Here is a 17843-nt window from a genome sequence, read left to right as displayed (position 1 = left end):
GGTAAGCATCTGGTTGTAAAGAATTCACCTGTTTGCAAAGCAGGCTAGCACTGATCAAAGGCATAGCAACTCAAAGCAGGAAACCATGGTGGAGAGACCTAGCACTTACTGAGTTTATTTTTTTTTTACTTTTCACTACCCGTATCTGAGACTCCAGACAGATTTTGCTATAAAAATGAATAAATCCTTGTGCAGAGCAATAGCCAGAAAAAGCTACCAAGGAACTAGAAACAACATTGGCTCTATCCTCCATGCATCTCATGTCCTCCTTAGCAAAAAGCCTAAAAGAGCTGCTTGCCCTGAAGGTTAGGTCTGGACTAGACCATTTAGATGGTGGAGACTTCACCTTAGCTGCTTTACAGGTGGAACAACATCCAGTTGCCTGAACTAAGCTTGCTGACGGAGGACGTGAGAAACACCACAGGAGGTGGGATTTAGTCTCGGGTGCAGTGGGAGAGAGGGCTCAAGAGGCAGATTGCTTCTGTGATGCCACTGCAGTCCCATGAGGTCCAACGTTTGTCTCATATTAAGTCACAGGTTGGATGATGGGGATCTGGGAAAGGCTGTGGTGGCAGCCACGAGTTGAGTGTTTCTCAGAAATATGAATAAAGCCAAGCCTCTGAAGTATCTCCAACACCGCACCTGCAAAGCTCATTGCTCTCTGGAGCATTTTCTTCAGAGGGGTTTGGCAGGGGGATGCTGCAGAGACCCCAGCCTCGCCGCTTCCCGGTTGGCCCACACAATTTGGTGAATGAGGTACTCGGTCTCCTGGTCCACCTCTGCCAGGCGGAGGTCGAGCTTGGTCAAAGCCTTGTTATCCGCCAGCCCTTCAAGCAGCTGCTTCCCACCATCCTGCAAACAGGTGAGAAGGGAGGGGTTAAAGGAGGAGATCCAAAAGTGAAGTGTATTGCTCCCTTTCCCTCCTCCCCAGGGCAACTTCTGCTGCTGGTGATGGGAAGCCCATGAGATGGTGTCAAAAGGGACGAAGGTCTTCACCCAAGCCTGAAATGTTGCTCACAGGAGAAGTACACATGGGAGGGGTGTAACCTTATGCAGCACTCAATGATATGACACATGCTAATGACTCCCTCTGGGTACCATGTCAGGAGTCCTCAAGCTCAGGCTGGTTAATAGCACAGCTGGCGATGATAACCTGAGCGGAGTCTCTGCTCTCCCCTGTCCCCCATTCCCCAGCTCGCTGCTGGATGGGGACAAATGGCAGTGTGATTAGTGTGCTGCACCTCGTCTCGGCAGTCTCCTGCCTGGATGCCATTTCCCAGGCTGGGTTGGCTTTCCTGGAGGGAACATCTCACGCAACTGATGTCCAGCCTGCATGGGACAGAAAATGTGATGTAGATAGCCTTAGGGAGGCAACTCACTTTGGGGCATTTCCCTGCCTTACCTGAAGCACTGTCTTTAGGGATGTGAAAATTTGACTTTTTTTTACCCAACACCTATTCTCTTTCAGGTACCAAATACACCTCCTGCCCCCATCTCGTCCATCCAGGCGGTCCCCTCATCCCAGCACCCTGCCTCTTAGATCTTTTGCCAAAAAGGACAGAACAGAAAGGACTGGGAAAGAGTCTCTTTTTAATGGGGTACGGAGGTCAGTATTTGATGCATCTCTAGCAAAGATCCCTGTTTCCCCAAAGATAATACCACCAGCCCACTTGTTGGGCTGCTGTGGAGCTTCACAAATGGGTAACAGGAGAGCTCATCAGAAAGAAGATGCTAAGCATGGAGGTTATTATTTACTAAGCAAAAATCCTTCTACTCTTTCCAACCTTTGCCCCCTTGTATCATTAAACTCAAATGGTTTTCCACGTCCAGGCTCATAAAACTCAGAACTCACAAAAGGTTTTCTGCCATCAAATCCTTTTAAAACCGTTGTCAAACACATTGACGCCAATATTCCTGCCAGTAGGGACAGCTGGTCTTGCTGTCTCTTTATTGTGACAGTGAGAAAAATTGAGGCAGCGCAGAAAGTTTAAAAGCCAGCATGATTGCATTTGGCTGTCTAGTTTCAGATTTCTAAAGCTCTTTTTAATCAGCGGAAGAGAAGCGCTCCGGTTTGTGGGCATGTTGCATACTGCGGCTCTTAGGGATGTAGTAAGATCTGTGGATGCTCCTCTGTCTAGAAAATGTAAGCCTGTGGTTTAGGGGCCACTTACAAGCACCCAGACGTGACACTCTTGACCCACTGCACCACTCCAGAGCTGCAGGGTGAGTTAAAGGAGCTCAACGACTGAGCCAATTTTCTAACAGTCTCCTCTGAGCGCATGATGGACAGGAGAGATTCTGGGAAGGGTGACACTGTCTGCTGCTGAGTGATAGATGGCACAGCAGATCCAAAGCACAGAGGATATGCATAAGGCCATTGTCTCATGCCACCTATCATTATTATCTGCTCCCACGTGTGTTAAGCAGCTGTGATTTTTCCCAGACATACTCCCTGCTTTTCAGTTTCCTGGGGGAAAAATCCCTCTCTGCCCAAAAGCCCAAAGCCTGGAAGCCAGATTCAGCCCTGTGAACAGAGCTAGATGTAATGAGTGAGGTAAATGCATGTGCGTGCACAGAAGATGTCCTTCTCCTTCCTGCTGTCTGCTAGAGTCTCTTCCCTGCTTGCAACTGATTGTTATCGCAGCAAGCTTGCAAAGTGAGGGATGCATTTGCCTCTGTGGTTTTGAGGCAAGGCAGGCTCAGCATCTGCTTTGCAAGGCCACCACGCAGGCTCACAAACTGCAGGGAGAAGGGGATTCTCTTACCAGCCCCAGGTGGTTGCATGAGAAGTTGATACTTGTCAGGGTGGTGTTCTGAGCCAGGACCTGGGAGAAAAGCGTAGCAGTTGGCTCTGACAGGTTATTACTTCCCAGATGGATGGACTTCAGAGTGGTGTTGGTCAGCAGGGCACGGCCGATCGCCTCCCCGCCTTCGTCCTCCACGCAGTTGAGGCGCAGATTCAGGGAGGTCAGGGTGGAGTTCTCAGCCAAGGCTTGAGCAAGAGCCTGAGCCCCCAGATGACGGATCTGGTTGTTACACAGATTGAGGGTTTCTAATCTGCTGCAGTTGATCAATTTGCCAACAGCTTGTGCTCCCTTGTCCCTGATGAGATTGTGGGACAAGTCCAGCTCCACCAAGCAGGGGTGATCCAGTAAGTTACGGACCAGCAGCCTGGTCTTGTCATCATCCACTTTACTTCGTGTCAGCTTGAAAACCTGTGGGCATAAAGGACAGGGACACTAAAACAGCCAGCACTTTGGATTGAGCTTTGTACAAGACCTCAAGGGAGTTAAGCCTATGGTCCACCGGACAGGATTCATCTCCCTTCACTTCAGACACCTTTAGCCAGTAGGTTCAAGTAGTTGCTTTTATAGTGGGCAGATACTTCTAGCAGGCAGGGCATGTCACTGATGTCACATGCCCATTCTAGGGAGAAATGGTTTATCTCCTGGAAATGCCTGTTCCTGTCCTCTGACTCCATGGGATCTCTGACACAGGGGACTAAATCAAATGAAATAAAGCTGCCCAAACGTCTGCAGAGAGTAACAGCAGAACTCACCCCAGATCACAGTTGAATACTGTCTGAATGAGCACGTGCACCAGTGATAACTACAGTGCTCTCTGTGAAGGGCAACGTCCTGCATGGCCAGGGCACCTTAATAGCCACAGGAGAGGTAATTTCTCTTCTGGAAGCCAAGCAGACAAGTATTTGCCAAAGTATGCCAATCTGTGGGGAGAGCGTTCAACCAGCTTTCTCTGGCTGCATTCCGGATAGCAATGCCTACTGATGTTTTGGAGGGGCTGAGTATCTGCACTGCAGTTGCCACAGAACTGAAGATGGTGTTAGTGCCCAGAAGGAAAACACCTCATCACTCTAAGGCAAATGTGAGTATTTCTGCATGCTCTTCTTGGGGGTCTCTGCTCCTCTGGGGCATGTTGACATGTATATACTGAGCATAACTACCAAAAACTCCTTATGAAAAACTCCCTCTGGGCTTCTCCTCTCCTCCCTCCCAGAACTGCGTGAGGAGTTAAAACAGGAGTGTTGCTTTCTTTTACACTACGGGGAACATGTTTTGTGCGAGCAAGTATTTTTCTCACCGACCCGCTGCCAACCTGTTCTGACAAGGACATATGCAGAACAAGATACTCAGCACTAGGCCAGCAAGTTAACATCTCTGCACGCTGCCAGACTGCAACTTGCAAAAGGAAGGGTGCTGCCAGCAAGCAAAACTGGTCCCTGGGTTTCTATCGCTGGGCAATTTGAAGATCTAGCTGAGGAAGGAAGGTTCAGTTTGGGATACGTTACTTTCAAGTTGTGGCACATCTTCACGGCGACAGCCAGGTTGCAGCAGTCTTGGTGGGTGAAGTTAAAGAGGCTCCATTCGAAGTTCATGCCACAGTCCTTCACGCCATAAGTGAGATGAAGCTCTTCAAGGTAAGGGAGAGCAGTAATGAGGACTCCCAGGTCGTAGTGATGCGTGGAGACCTCGCCGAATCCAAAATCACTCCCTGTATCAGAGAGGTCGTCCCTCTCCTCCCTTTGATCCACCTGCACTGGTGGCAGGAACTGCTCAACCTCCAGTTTCCGCACATAGTCTTTGCAGAGCGGGATGAGGTCTAGGACCTGGCTGGGGTCTGTGGTGTTAGGGATGAAACATTTCAAGATGTTCTCCAGGTGACGTTCGAAGAACATCCGTTTCCAGCTGTCTCCATAGTTGGAGATGTCACACACTTGCCAGCGCTCACTGCAGCACCTCCTCCAGTAGTCCTCATCGCTTATTAGGTTTGCAGTCACAGCGAGCGGAAGGCCAGTGGAGAGCCTGTCCAGCACCTTCCTTTGGTGCTCAGGCAGAAGACGGTCCAAAATAGGGTTCTCTGGAGGGGATGAAGAGAAGGAGAGGTTAGTCTGGGCTGTAGGAACCGTGGCTGGCACTATGGTTCTGCCTGGGCCCCCAGCTGTGTGCCCATGCCCTCCCCTCTGCTGATACTGGCTCTCTTCTCAGCTGCCAGTGGCTGGTGTAGGGAGCTAAGCTGGCGGAAAATGTGTAGGATTTCTAACTTTTACAGTAAAACATCAGCATAATTGGGTTTACCCCCATAATATTTGGGAACTGCATCAGAAACTTAGCTCACAGATTTAATTTAGTTTGAATGCAGTTTATATTCAGAGCAGGACTTCTGCTCCCAAGGGAGCTAATTCAGCCTCACAGCAATGGGAAAGCTTGGCTTGTCATTTGCTGAACTTTCTCCCTTTGGTTTCTAAGCATATTGAAGGATGATATTTGAGAACAACTGCCTGTGCTCTTTATGCAAGTCCTCGTGCCTTTTTATCTTAATTCAGTTGTCTGTCTTACCCCAAATTGATTCCTGTTCCTTTCCACTGAGACACGCTCTTAGCCTTTAGGTCCACCTTGTGGAGCTTTCTCCCCTCATTCTCTTTCCCGATGCTCGCCCTAAGTCTCAGCTGGCTTCTGTCTGGTGGAAGTTCTTTGTGGTAAGAAATGCCAGAGAAAAGCTGTGCATACTCACAGCACGAATACTTGGTGACATGTACACAGTAGTGTTGAGTAACAGAAATCAGTGGAGAGGCCTATCTGTGCATGGGAAATCAGATTTTGAGACACAAAGCGGGGTTAGCTTTGTATTTCCTCTGTCTCTGTGGCATTTCCTTCCTAAGGACACCCAGAGTTTTACCACAGCCTCTTCCTGGAGTCTGTTCTCCAGTGTCCTACAGCTGGCACTGCAGTGACCTTCTCTGCAAAGTCCCACGACACAAGCAAAGGTGGGACGCATATGGGCAGAACTGGGCTAGCTTCACTCAGGCTCACTCAGACCACAGCAATGGGCAAGATGCAGCTGCACAGCTCAGGTAATGGCACGAGGGTCCCCAAGACACTGAGCACACTGCTTTTATGTGCGCACCATGTCCAATCCATTTGGCATCGGCCTGACTGACCAGGCTGATATGTCTGCAGGGGTGTCCCAGCTCAGACCGCCAAGTACTATCAGCTCCTGGCGTAAGACAGCACTGAGCTCCTCTGTACTGTCTTACAGTCCCAATGTGGACATAGCCTTAGACCTACCTTTGGTCTTTGCTGTCACTTCACTGAGTCAGCCAAAAAGACAGGTAGGCCCTTCCTTTCCCTGTCCCAGTCAGTTCCCAGATGGGACATGCTTTTTCTGTTTTGCTATGTTTCATCAGTCCACCTGCTTCGAAAGCACATTCCCTGCCTGAGGATGTAACTTGTCACATCACCACCAAAAGTCATGGAGAACGCCTGAGACTGTGAGTACAATACATATTCTGAGATGGTAGCTCCTCCAAGCCAGGAGCAATTCTCCATCTCTTTGTACAGCACTCAGCACAACAGGGCTCCAACCTCGAGTGCTACCATAACGTGTGCGTGAATCAAGAGAAGGAAACAGCGATTCCACAGCCCTAGCCATGGTTGAGGTAAGTGTGTCCAAGCAGAGCACAGAAGGAAGAAGAAATGATAGGACAAGGTTAGGGCAGGGTCACATCCTGGATAACAGCCCAGAGGACTACAGCCATCCCTGGAGTGTACAAGTACATACTTAGCAACTAAACAGTTTGTTTAACTAGCTGCCTGAGGAGACATTTCTTCCCATCTGTTCCTTTGGCAGGGCTGGGTACCACACTGCCTTTCAGATGCATCTGCCTGCCCTGTTGACCCTCTGCTCCCCAGGACTGACGCTCTCTCTCCATGTGTGTCAGGGAAAACGCGCTCCCGCTTACTTTCGAAATTGTGAACGATATGCTGGAGGCAGAGCTCAGTGAGGTGGGGGACAGTAGCAAGGGACCACTCGGGATCTTCAATGAGGCGGTGTGTATAGTACGAGTCAGCAGCGAGGCTGGCCTGGGATGGATACAGCGAGGGAACGGCTGTGCCCCGGTCACCAGCCGCTGGCTGCTGCATCCTTCTCAGGACCCACGTCTCCTTCAGGAGGAGCAAGAGGGAAATTGCTTGAGAGTCATGACCACATTTTCCAGCTGGGCTGCCTGCAAAAGAAAAAGGCAACTTTAGAAAGAGACCAGCAATAAGAATGGTCTGCTCACACTACCCTCCTGTAATGCACTTGGCCCCCACCCTTTGCCTGCCTCCTCTGCTTGGTCTGGAAGCACTGCAGGAAAACAGCTATTATTCAGCCTTATCTTTACACGCTGCCATGTACAAAGAGGTCTCTAGGTACCACACGTAATAAGCAGATAATAACGTGGTGCTATTGAAGAGGACAGGCAGGAATTGATTGTTTACTGTCTTTTCCAATAAAGGAAATAGGTGAAGTTGGCAGGAGCTGGGTTTAAAGCAAAGGAAAATGATGGTTCTTCACACGGTCTGCAGTTGAACTGGGTAATTCCTTTCCACGGGATGTTGTGGATGCTGAGAGTCTGTGCAGGTTCCAGGACAAGTCCATGGAAGAGAACCCCCTTGAGAATGGTTCAATGCACAGAAACCACGTCTGGCTCAGTGTAAGTTGAACACAGCTGGAGGCGGGGAGAGTGCTGGAAGAAAGAAACACACATACTTGCATTGTTTTTCTACTCTCCTCCAGGCATCTGCTTCTAGCCACTGTCAGAGATGGCATACTGGGCCAGACCATCCCCTGATTTGATCCACTATGTCTGTTCTTATTTAAAGACAGATGCTTTACAGGTGAATACACTATAAGTGTATTAGGGTTTTTTTTCTGCTTTTCCCAATTACTCTCTAGCTGAACTACTTCCAAACATCCATTAACTGATGAGATGGGTTAGACCTGTTCAGACCACACTGAGCCTAAGCAGATATGAGCTAAAAGAACCAGCCTGGAGCAGAAGGCAGGATGCCCAGTCCTATTACCTCTGCGGAGCTTTCCCAGACCAAAGTTTCCCATTTGCTGTTTCCTACCCCAACCTCAGGACCAGCACTCTCAGCCATCAGGATCCCATGAGTATGGTTATTGCCTGGAAGTCCTAATGGTTTCCTTCCCAGCCCCACCAGTCTGAAAGAGGTAGAGAATACACTAGGAAGGAGTCTGCCCCTTGAGTCCTGGGTGCAACAAGGCTTGGTGAGCATCTCCCAGGGCATACAGACCCATGCTGATCCTTACTGGGGCTAACTGGACATAACAGGGCTGCAGCGCAGGGCTGGGCAGTTAGAGACTGCAGGACACCTACAAGAAGCATGGGGCAGATGGATGGATGGCGATGTCAGAGATGAGGACAGCTTCCTGCAAGACTAAGAGGATGCCTCAGGGTAAAGGTGGCCTTGCACCACAGTAGGCTCAAAAGGATCCTGTGATAACATCCTGCAAAGAAGATAACTGCCATGTAGTATCTTGTGCCACAACATCCCTCAGCTGAACAGGGCTTTGATCCCAGGCAGCTCCTCCTTTGTGAAGGGCATGAGCCAGACAGTCTTATGTCCTTCCCCTGTACAAGGCTGCTCCCTTCTCCTCTGCCCTCCCAGTTTGTGCTGCTCCTCTCTCCCTGAAAGCTTTGTAGCTGGCTTTGCTAGTGTTCCTCCCTCTGCTCCTTCCCTCTCCAAAAGACACCTGAGGAAGGGCCTGCAAAGGAACCGGCAATAGAGGGAAGAGAGCAGATCTGTGAAATGCTGAGAACTAGAGGAGAGGAGCAAAATGATTCATGCTGTACTGCAGCAAATATGTCAGCAAAGGCTTCTTCAAATGCACTTGAAGCAGGTGTGAGAAGAGAGTAACCATTTCAGAATGAGAGTCAGGAAAGGGTGGAGATAGCAGTGGCAGGGCATCCTCCAGCACAAAGCAGGAGGACGAAGGGCACCAAGGGCAGGGAAGCTGTATTTCCTGGGAGGCACTGCTATGAGGATGACAAAGGCAAAGGCTGTAGAAAAAGGGAGCCTGGTCTGAAGAAGGGTGGGTGTGGAAGGAGAAGGAATGGGTGACAGGCAGATGTGAGGACTGGGAGTCCTTTCTCTGCGAAGCTCCCTGCTCCCAGAGGAAGGTGCTGTGATGGCAGGCCACCACTGAGGGTGAGGAGAAGAGGCCTGATTCTCCACAGCACACTGACCCAGCTGGAACCCAGTTCTTGGTGCCTGATGGACTTCAGCAGAAGGGCAAAGCACAGCTGGATGGCAGTGAGGTGGCATTAATACAGGAGAGGTGACTGGGAAAAATCTTTTCTCCTTGCTCCGTCCTTTGTCCTATTCAAAAAGCATCTGTGTCACTCTGTCCCCCAGGCCAGTCACAGCTAATTGGAGCTTCTGATGGCTTTCCTGACCTTTTGGAAGCAATCGTTAAGGGCCAGCTGTTGGGCAAAGCCAGTGCAGCATTGGTGGCCTAGGATTATTTCATGGCTGCATTCCAGCGGATGATCTGATTGCCAGTTTACCGATGGCAGATCTATTTTTAGAGGGTACATAACCCGCGGTGCATGCGGGACGGCCAACGGGGCTTCTGGAGACCAAGCAGCAGACACAGCTGCCCTCAGGCAGAGCCAAAACCCAGCTCTAGAAACAGTGCAGCCCCTCCGTACATTGGATGAAGCTCTCTGAGCGAAGCTCACCAGCAGTGGGAGGTCAGCACGTGTGCACTACACAGCTGTGGACCAGCCCCAATGTAGGGCGGCCCCAAAAGAGAGGCAGACAGCTCGGGCTCTCTGTGCCCAGGGTGCTGAGCAGCTTTCGCTTGACCTGAGCTCCACAAGAAGTCAGCTCAACTGACCCGCCATCCCTGCTCAGCATTTGGTGTGAAGCCAGCAAGCGGAAGGTTGCCGGCGTGCGACAGCCAGCCCGCAAGGCGTCTGAATCAACCCCACGCCTGCGGTGCCGGGGAGGGGGGGGCTGAGTCTGACGCTGAGTCACTGCTCACACCGCATCCATTCCCACCACCCCCAGCATGCACACCCCACTGGGGAAGGGCCTCTTTCACCGCTGCATCCCCTCCACCTTGGCTGCAGGAGACTCACCCAGCCGGAGCTAACACACCAGGCCAGTTCCCACAGCCAGGTTTGCTAAGCACGTATTTAAACACCAGAGAAGCTTGTAATTCACTATCAATAAGCCAAGTCAACAGCGTTAAATGCACGCTCCTTCCCACCCACTCTACATAGACATCAGTCACTTATACTAAAAAGGCTTTATTAAATGATATACAACGAATGTGAGAAGGGCCATGTAGTAAATTCCCAGTTTATGTCATTTAACACCCACATTAGGCTGAAAGGTAAATGATACTAAAACTTCTAAAAAAGAAGAAATCACACTTCCTTTCCCAGGAAGAAGCCGACAGAAATCCAGTCACACAGCAAACTTACGCTGCTACCTAGCATGCCTAACAAACCTTCTTCAGTTGAACTGTTTTGATCTGAAAAGATTTCTGCTCTTTTGATTCACACCAAAGCCCAGAGAGACCAAAAAAGGAGAGTTGCATGGAAACCGGTGACCTTTGGCTGATGCCTCCTACCAGCAGTACGGTGATCCAAGAAATGGAGCAACTGTAAACACTGAGTTTACTGGCGAGTTTGTAAGTGCAGGAGAAACTCTTTCTGAGGATGGTTATGCCCCATCTGAGATCGCGTTCGCACTGAAGAAAATTTCTACCTAGAAATCAAGGAAGCTCTCATGTCAGTGCAGCAGCACCCTGAAAATGCCAGCTGTTCTGCAGGTGTCCTGGCCTTTGTGCTGTTACCTCTACGCCGGGCAGGCTAGCGGGGACATTGGCAAGTGATCCCAAGTGCTGGCTAACACCGCTGATGCCACTACCACCTGCAGGGACGTGTCACGCTCCCTTGCACTTCGAAAGGCTGATGCTAAGTGTGCATTAGGACAGCGTATTGCAGGCTCATCAAGGGGCTGTGTCTGCAATGGGCTTTAAGTTAAAAAAAAAAAAAGCGTGCCAATGAGGAATCTATTTATCTTCAAATATAATGGAATTTGTCTGTAATGGGAGATCAGGCAGAAAGAGGCCAGCCGGCCGTTTGGGAATATACTTAATGTCATCACTGTAATCCAGGTGGTGCGAAGGGCCAACCAAGACTGTGGTCCTGGGCATCTGCCAGCACGCCCAGGTAAGGGTCTCTGCCCCAAAGGGATGTCAGAAACACGAAAGCACTTTAGGACCTGAGCATTGCCCACTGGCGCCCTGGCCACTCCGCGCAGCTGGCTCTGCCCTGTCAGCCCCCGGAGGCTTGGAGAGGAGTCTCTCGCCCCCGGGAGGCAAGGAAAACATCTGGCTGCTGCTGAACGCCCCAGCCCCCGCCAGCCCCACCAGCCCACCCCCCGCAACTGCCGGCGGCGCGACCCTACACCCCTCCTGCCCGCGGAGCTCCTCTCCAGGGTCCCCCAGAGGGAAGAGAACTCATTAGCCCGCTTGATCAAGAATAAGAGCTGCAGACTGCCGGGGCGGGGGGGTGTCCACCCAGGCGACGCGAGGTCACCGGGGGGGGATGCCGGCAGCCCCCGGCAATGCCGCGGACGCAGCCCGGGCGTGAAACACGCGGGGTCCCTCCTCGCCCCTCGGGGCTCCGCCGGCTGTCCCTGCCCATGGCTGCGGGGCAGGGGGGTACGAACCGCCCGGCCACCTCCCCCCGGCCCGCTCGGCCCTCACCCGCCGCCGCCGCCGCCGCCGGTCGCTGGGGACGCGGCCGTTGCCGGGGCGGGCGGGGCGGGCGGGGGCGCTGGGCGGTGAAGGGGCTTCTGCGGGGGCAAAAACGGGGTGCGGGGAGCAATTCCCGGGCCGGGCACGCGTGGCAGCCCGGGGGGGGGGGCGTGGGCTCGTGGGGGAGCTGGTCCCACGTCGCGTGGAGGGGTCGCGGTGGGTCCTTGCCGAGCCGGGACTCCTGAGCGGAGCCCGCGCAGGGTGCCGTGCTCCCCACCGGCTGTCACACCCTCTGCCTGCTGCCAGGGGCTGCACGGGGTGCCAAGAAACAGCAGGAAAGTAGAGGGATGGGATTTGGGACCGTGCTGCCCCGTCACCCTGCCCCGCTGAAGCTGCTGAAACCCAGTGCCGGAGGCCCTCCACGCTGGGTCTTGGTGGAAGCCCTCTCTTCCAGCTCGGAAGAAGTGTGTGAGCTCACCACTACGTCCCTCACAACCCACAGCTGGCCCAGGGAGCTGCCCCAGGGGTGCTGGTGGGGACACTGGCCAAGGTCACATACACTCCTGCAGCGGCAGCTGCCGTGGCACCTCGGCAGCGTGGCAAGCACAGGGCAAGGAGCACTCCGTGAATGGTTAGGTACCAGTATTCAAACCGTGAATGTTTTGCAGTGCTGAAGGTACTTGTTTTGTTGCACATATGTATCTTAAGGCCCATCAGTATTCACAACAACTTCCTTGCTAAAGATATGCTGTGTGTGTCTGCAACTGGCATGCTTTAAGGCCTCACATTTTGGGGCCATTACCCCTGAATGACAGATCACAGGCAGGTCTGGGGGGGAGGAGAGCAAATCTGAGAACTCCACCGACAGCAAGATCTTGGTCCATCAGCTGCATGCCCATCTCTTTCCTCCTCGGTCTGCTCTTCTTCCATTCTGCTAGCGAGCACCCTTTTGTAGAGCAGAGGAAAAACCTAAATCCTCGGCACGGCAGCAACTGCACACATAATGCTGTGGAATATAGAAAGTAAAAAAAGGGATGAAAACGTGCATCTCCTCTTTCCCATTTCTCACACCTAAGCATTTCAGTATTTGCCAGTAGATTTTCAGACTGAAACGTGGCTTTATTTCACTCCTTCAAAATGCTGATGCACTCAGTAGTGGGTACATGACAAGCGTAGCCAGCCTATGCCCTGTGGGACCATACACAATACTGGTGCCAGCTCTCATGACAGTCCTGCAAGTCCCATGATAGCTGGTATTTTTGGGAAGCTGCACTGACTTTCACATAAAATATACCTCCTGGTCATGAAGAAGATGTTACAAATGTGACCCAAGATTACCTGAAAGGATCAGCAACAAAACAATAAATGCAAAGTTGCATAGATTAAAAAAAATGGATGAGGATTTTGAGGCTTCCTTTGTGAGTTTCAAAGATGGGAAGTTAGACTTTGGCAGCAATGTACTTCTTTTCTAGGTGTGGCCTGATTCTGTCACTCAACTCCCCAGAAGACAGTGACACTGCCTGTGAGTCAAGCTGGTGTTTAACACAGCGGGTATGTCAGAACCCTTGCAAAGCCTTTCATAAACACTGGCCCCACACTGACCGTTTTATTCCTGGGAACACATCTTCAGGGCTTTAGCGACCTTGAGAAGCAGGAGTGAGGGCAATGTAGAACCATAAATATTTTCGCTTGCACTGATTTCCATCCATACACTTACTCCTGAATTCAGTTTGTGTCCTGAACAGCAAAGGAGATAGCCAAACTGGATCCACAGAAACAGACCCCCTGAGTTGCCTCCACAATTGTGCTCAATTTCTGAGCTGAGCTTTTCAACAACCCAGCAACAGCAAAGTCTTTAGCCCACCTCACAGCTAGTATAACGTAAATGTAACGTTTTGAAGACTTTGCAGTCCAGCAGAGTCCAGCTGTGTCTGCCCAGAGCCATTGAATCCCAGAGAAGAATATTGTCCAAGTATTGCAGTCAGTTGTTGAAACAGGTGCAATCAGGTGTTGAATCATATGCTGAAAACAAGTAGTGATACCTGAAAAATGGCTGTGTTAACTCTTTATCTGCCTTAGCATTTATTTCCATGCACATAGGCATTAGCATGTGTTTCCACTGAGGTGTGCAGTGGCAGTTGCTCCTCAAATGCCATGGAGCAGCTGACTGTGTGGAGGGTAAAACACTCATATCCATTCCCATATCCATTCCCATTCCCCCAGTTCACATCTGGGGGGGATGATGGGGAAAGACACTGCTTCCTGGCCTTAGCGACTAAAGCATCATCCTACCAGCAAATCCCAGCTGCCCTCTGTATCCCTCCAGCTGCTGGGGTTCAGATTCCCCCAGACGGCGCCTGTGGTGCTGTTGTGCATTATCAGCTCCACTGTCTTTGCCTGGAGTTTGAGGACAGTGTAACAGTAGTCGAACTTCGTATCACAACAAATAAATAAGAGAGGGGCCAGGTCCTGCAGCGCCTTGTGCCTGGGGAACATAACCCACAGGGCATCTAATGTGAAGATTTGGGTGCTGTTCTGGAGATAGGGCTATGGCTGTAGGATGACAACCTTTTTTAGTGTCCCAGGCGTGATGGACTAGAAACAAGTTATCCTGCCTGGCTTCTCCAACTCTGATTTCTTTGTCTCTTTGAGGGTGTTTGTAGGGACTTGCTGGAAGATGAGCCATGTGGGGATGAAGGCAACACCATGTCATCCTGGGAAGGGGAGAGAAGGGAAAATCCTTGCTTTATCTGCCCATGACTTAAGCTCACAACTGGGTGTGATTTCTAGAGCTGGGACACTAGAAGCTCAGGCTTTGTCAAAGAGCTCCAAACCTCTGCTCCATCCCCAAACGGTCTTTCACAGCGCTGCAGGCTGCGCTTGCTGAAGATCATCCAGGGAGAGAGACCACTGGCCTGTATGCAGCCTCTGTGCTGTAGGGACCTGCAGAAGTTAAAGACCAAGTTGCCTGTCCATGTTTAGCCTGGGGAGCTCCCTCTTTTCACCTGAACCTCCGCTCCTACATTTCCCTTCTCTGCTGCTGTCCTGGTTTCTTTCAGTAATAGGCTCCAGCAAGAAGCAGAGCCTTGCTCCTCTCAGAGAAGACGCTGGATGTTGCCCCTCTCAATCCAGGCATCTTCCACTTGAAGGTGAGCAGCTGAGAGAAGGGGACCCAAGGGGAACCCTCGCTCCAGCAGCTCTGAGTGTAGGGATTGCTGGCAGCCATGCAGCACCAGCACTGAAACTGTGCTGGGTGTTGTTGGGACAGGGACTATTGCCAGGCATTGCCTAGTGCCAGACTGGGAGAGGACAGTGCCCAGGCACAGAAAGGTGCCTTTCTCTCCTCCAGCCTGCTTTGCCCGGCCACCAAGACACCCCACAGCTGTTCTCTCCTCTCCTCTAATCTGCTTCTTGGTTCCTCCCTGGTGGGGTGGCACCAGCACCAGCTATCTCCTCGGGGACGGCACAAACACATCTGGTGAGGATTTTCGCCCACAGCAAGCGGCAGGCTGTTTGTTTGCAGTGGCAGCTGGGGGTAGCAGGAGTGGAAGGGGAAAAAAACCCACTTCTGTGTATGTGTCCACCTGGTCATCTCTGCTAGTGCATCTCCTGCATCCATCCCCCTTTGTCCTCACATCACGCTGTGATGGCCAGAAGTCACCGTACCGGTTCAGGATACCATTCGAGTCCTTTCAGCCATGTGAGGTGGCTTCTCTAGTTGATGCCTTCAGCAAGGCACCCCCCATCTGTTAGATGCTGTTCATCTCTCCAGGGGGAAAAACCACGGGCGCAGCTGAAGGTCAGGTTTGAGAGTTGATGTTTGATGTCTGCCTGACACCAAAGGGTTTCACTAGGGCAGAAGCCAGCGAGGTTCATCCTTGGTGCCGGGGGAGTCCTCTTGCACGGATGGCTTCTACCCTTTCAACGGGAAGTTCAGGGGAGCACAGAAAGTTGCCAAAAACTGGGGGGGTCTCAGCAAATTGAGGAGTCTGAAGAGCAGTGACTGCCCCAAAGCCCTGTCTCTAGGCTATCCTCCAGCTGGCTCCCTGCAGCTCCTGCTGGAAAAAAAAGCTTAAAAGCAGCTGGCATCTCCTGGAGCCCTGGGGCAAGCGGCAAAAGAAATGAAAACCTGGAAGGAGGAAAAAGCCCCCCGCACAGCCAGCACTGAAGGACAGGGGAGCAGGATGCTGTCTGTCCTGCTGCTCCTCCCAAAGCTTTCTGCTCTCCCTGGGTCCCAGCAGGAACTGTGCAGCTGCTGACAGCTATTAATAGACAGGGAGAACGTGGGCTCTGTCTCTTACCGCTTCCTGGGATGAATGGTAATTACCCTTAATTAGACTGGATTTGGTTCCACCTCCTACCTTCCAGCCCCCTTGCCTGTGCTGGCAGGGAGAAACCGGCCCATCTGCTGCCTGCACCGGCTCTGCGGGGAACAGGGCTCAGCAGCAGGAGTGGAGGCTTGTCTCCCCAGGACGTCCCACAAGCCTTGTCCGTGGATGCTGGGTGCAGAGGAGGCAAAGCTTGCCAGCTGGCGGGCTGCAGGAGCTCCGCTCACCCTGGCCTTTCCAACGGGATGCAGGAGCCCTGCGGGGCTGAGATAAATGGTCCCACCAAAGCCTGAGGGTGCGGGTGGGTTGGACGCTCTGTCTTTGAGATTAATTAAAGAAACAAGACAGGGGAAGAAATAACCAGGGGAAGAAATGATCAGGGGGTCTGACCTGTTGTTATGGTTGGCATCCCCACCACCGTGCATCGCTCTGAGGTCTGTGAAAAGAGGCATCCTTCCTCTGCTGCTGGTGCAAGCAGTCCCAGGATATGCTTGGACTTGTCCCCCCTCTCCCACGGGGCACAGCCCAGCTGCTGTGGGGTTAGTCAGGATACGGCCTGCCCAAGGGGGATGTTTTTTTCCTTCTTACGCCACTCCACATCTGGGCTGAACTCTGAAACAGGAAGGTTTCTTTAATCCAGGTTACTTTAGCTCAGATGCAAAAATAGTGCGGGAGGTTTTCTTCCTCCCCTGAGGCTGTGCCTCCCAGGAATCCCATCCCAGGAAGATGGAGGTAAAGGTGGATGGCTGTTAAATCTTTCCTGTACATCCCAGACTCCGGCTCTGGGGCAGGACACCCTCCACCCCAGTGTTCGCCCAAGATGCTTGGTAAGGCTGCACTTCACTAACCCCACCTCTGTGCCATCCTGCCCATCGGAACAACCACAACAAATCTCAACAAATCCTTGCTGCTCCCCCAAAACTTGGATTTATTCCCGCTGGGTTCAGCTCAGTAACTGGCAATACTTTACACTGTGGGGATCCCTTTCCTTCAGCGGGGTAAGATGTCCTTCCTTTTAGCAGGGTGAGAGGAAAAGGGTGGACACACTGCCTCATCCTGCCAAGCTGAAGGTCCCCAGGCGAGAATTTAATTTTTAAATTTTTTTTCCAGATCGTATGTTTTCTTGTCTGAATCATGAAAACCTTCCCACGGGCAGGATCTGTGCCCAGGGACTTACTGGCTCCCTTTTGCAAACGCCTCTCTCCTTGCTGCTGGAGCCCTCTCTCCTTCCCTCTCTCTGAGATCCTTCCAACTTCAGGCCAGAAGACTCAGGTCCCTCTGCTGCCTCCCACTCAGCCCCTCCCGTTGCATCCAAATGCCAGATGGCACACTAGGCTCGGGCAGGAGCTGTGCCAGGCTCCCCTCCCTTTCTCTGCACCCTTGGATCTACAGAAAAGAGACGGAGAACCAGCACCTCATTTGCTGTGTTTGCTCCAGCTTCCCTGGTCTTCAGCTCCAGTCGCGGTGCGATTGATGTGGGAGGTGCGGGCAGGACCCCAGACCAAGGGGTAGCAGGGAAGAGAGGACCTGCTCTGAAGCTCTCCCCTGTGCCCAGCTCCCAGGCTATGCTCTAATTAACAAGCAATGTTTAGGATGTGACCACAGCTGCTGCTTCCTCCACACTCCCTCGCCCCTGCTTCCTTCCTTACTTGTTGGAAAATTTCTTGTTCAGCCAGGGTTGCTCACCACCACCGGGTAACTGCCTGCAAAGGTAGTTACAGGTGTGAAGGTCTGAAGGTTTAGCAAGCTTCTCTCCATCAGGACAAGCTCCCAGTCACCCCTTATTGAAAAGAGGAGGAGGAAGGGAAAAGCAGAGCAACCATCCTGCCAGAAAGTGTGTCTCAGAGGCTGTGGGCAGCAGAAAAGTCCTGTCTGTGATCCCTGCTGGGAGCATGGGGCTGTATTTGGGCAGTAAAAGGGACTCAGGGAGGATTT

At 52.0% G+C, this 17843-nt stretch overlaps 1 protein-coding gene across 1 annotated transcript; it reads right to left on the bottom strand.

Annotated features, from left to right (window-relative positions):
• Positions 1-675: 675 nt before the first annotated feature.
• Positions 676-7582, bottom strand: TCTE1 (t-complex-associated-testis-expressed 1). Its single transcript, XM_009817256.2, is given in 5 exon segments — positions 676-852; positions 2766-3215; positions 4310-4878; positions 6761-7024; positions 7552-7582. Coding segments are annotated over 5 exon segments (1491 nt in total).
• Between the last annotated feature and the right edge of the window lie 10261 nt (positions 7583-17843).

Source organism: Gavia stellata, chromosome 2, assembly GCF_030936135.1.
Source record: "Gavia stellata isolate bGavSte3 chromosome 2, bGavSte3.hap2, whole genome shotgun sequence".
Lineage (NCBI taxonomy): Eukaryota > Metazoa > Chordata > Aves > Gaviiformes > Gaviidae > Gavia > Gavia stellata.
Note: the sequence above shows the minus strand (reverse complement) of the source record. Positions and strands in the feature narration are given on the sequence as shown.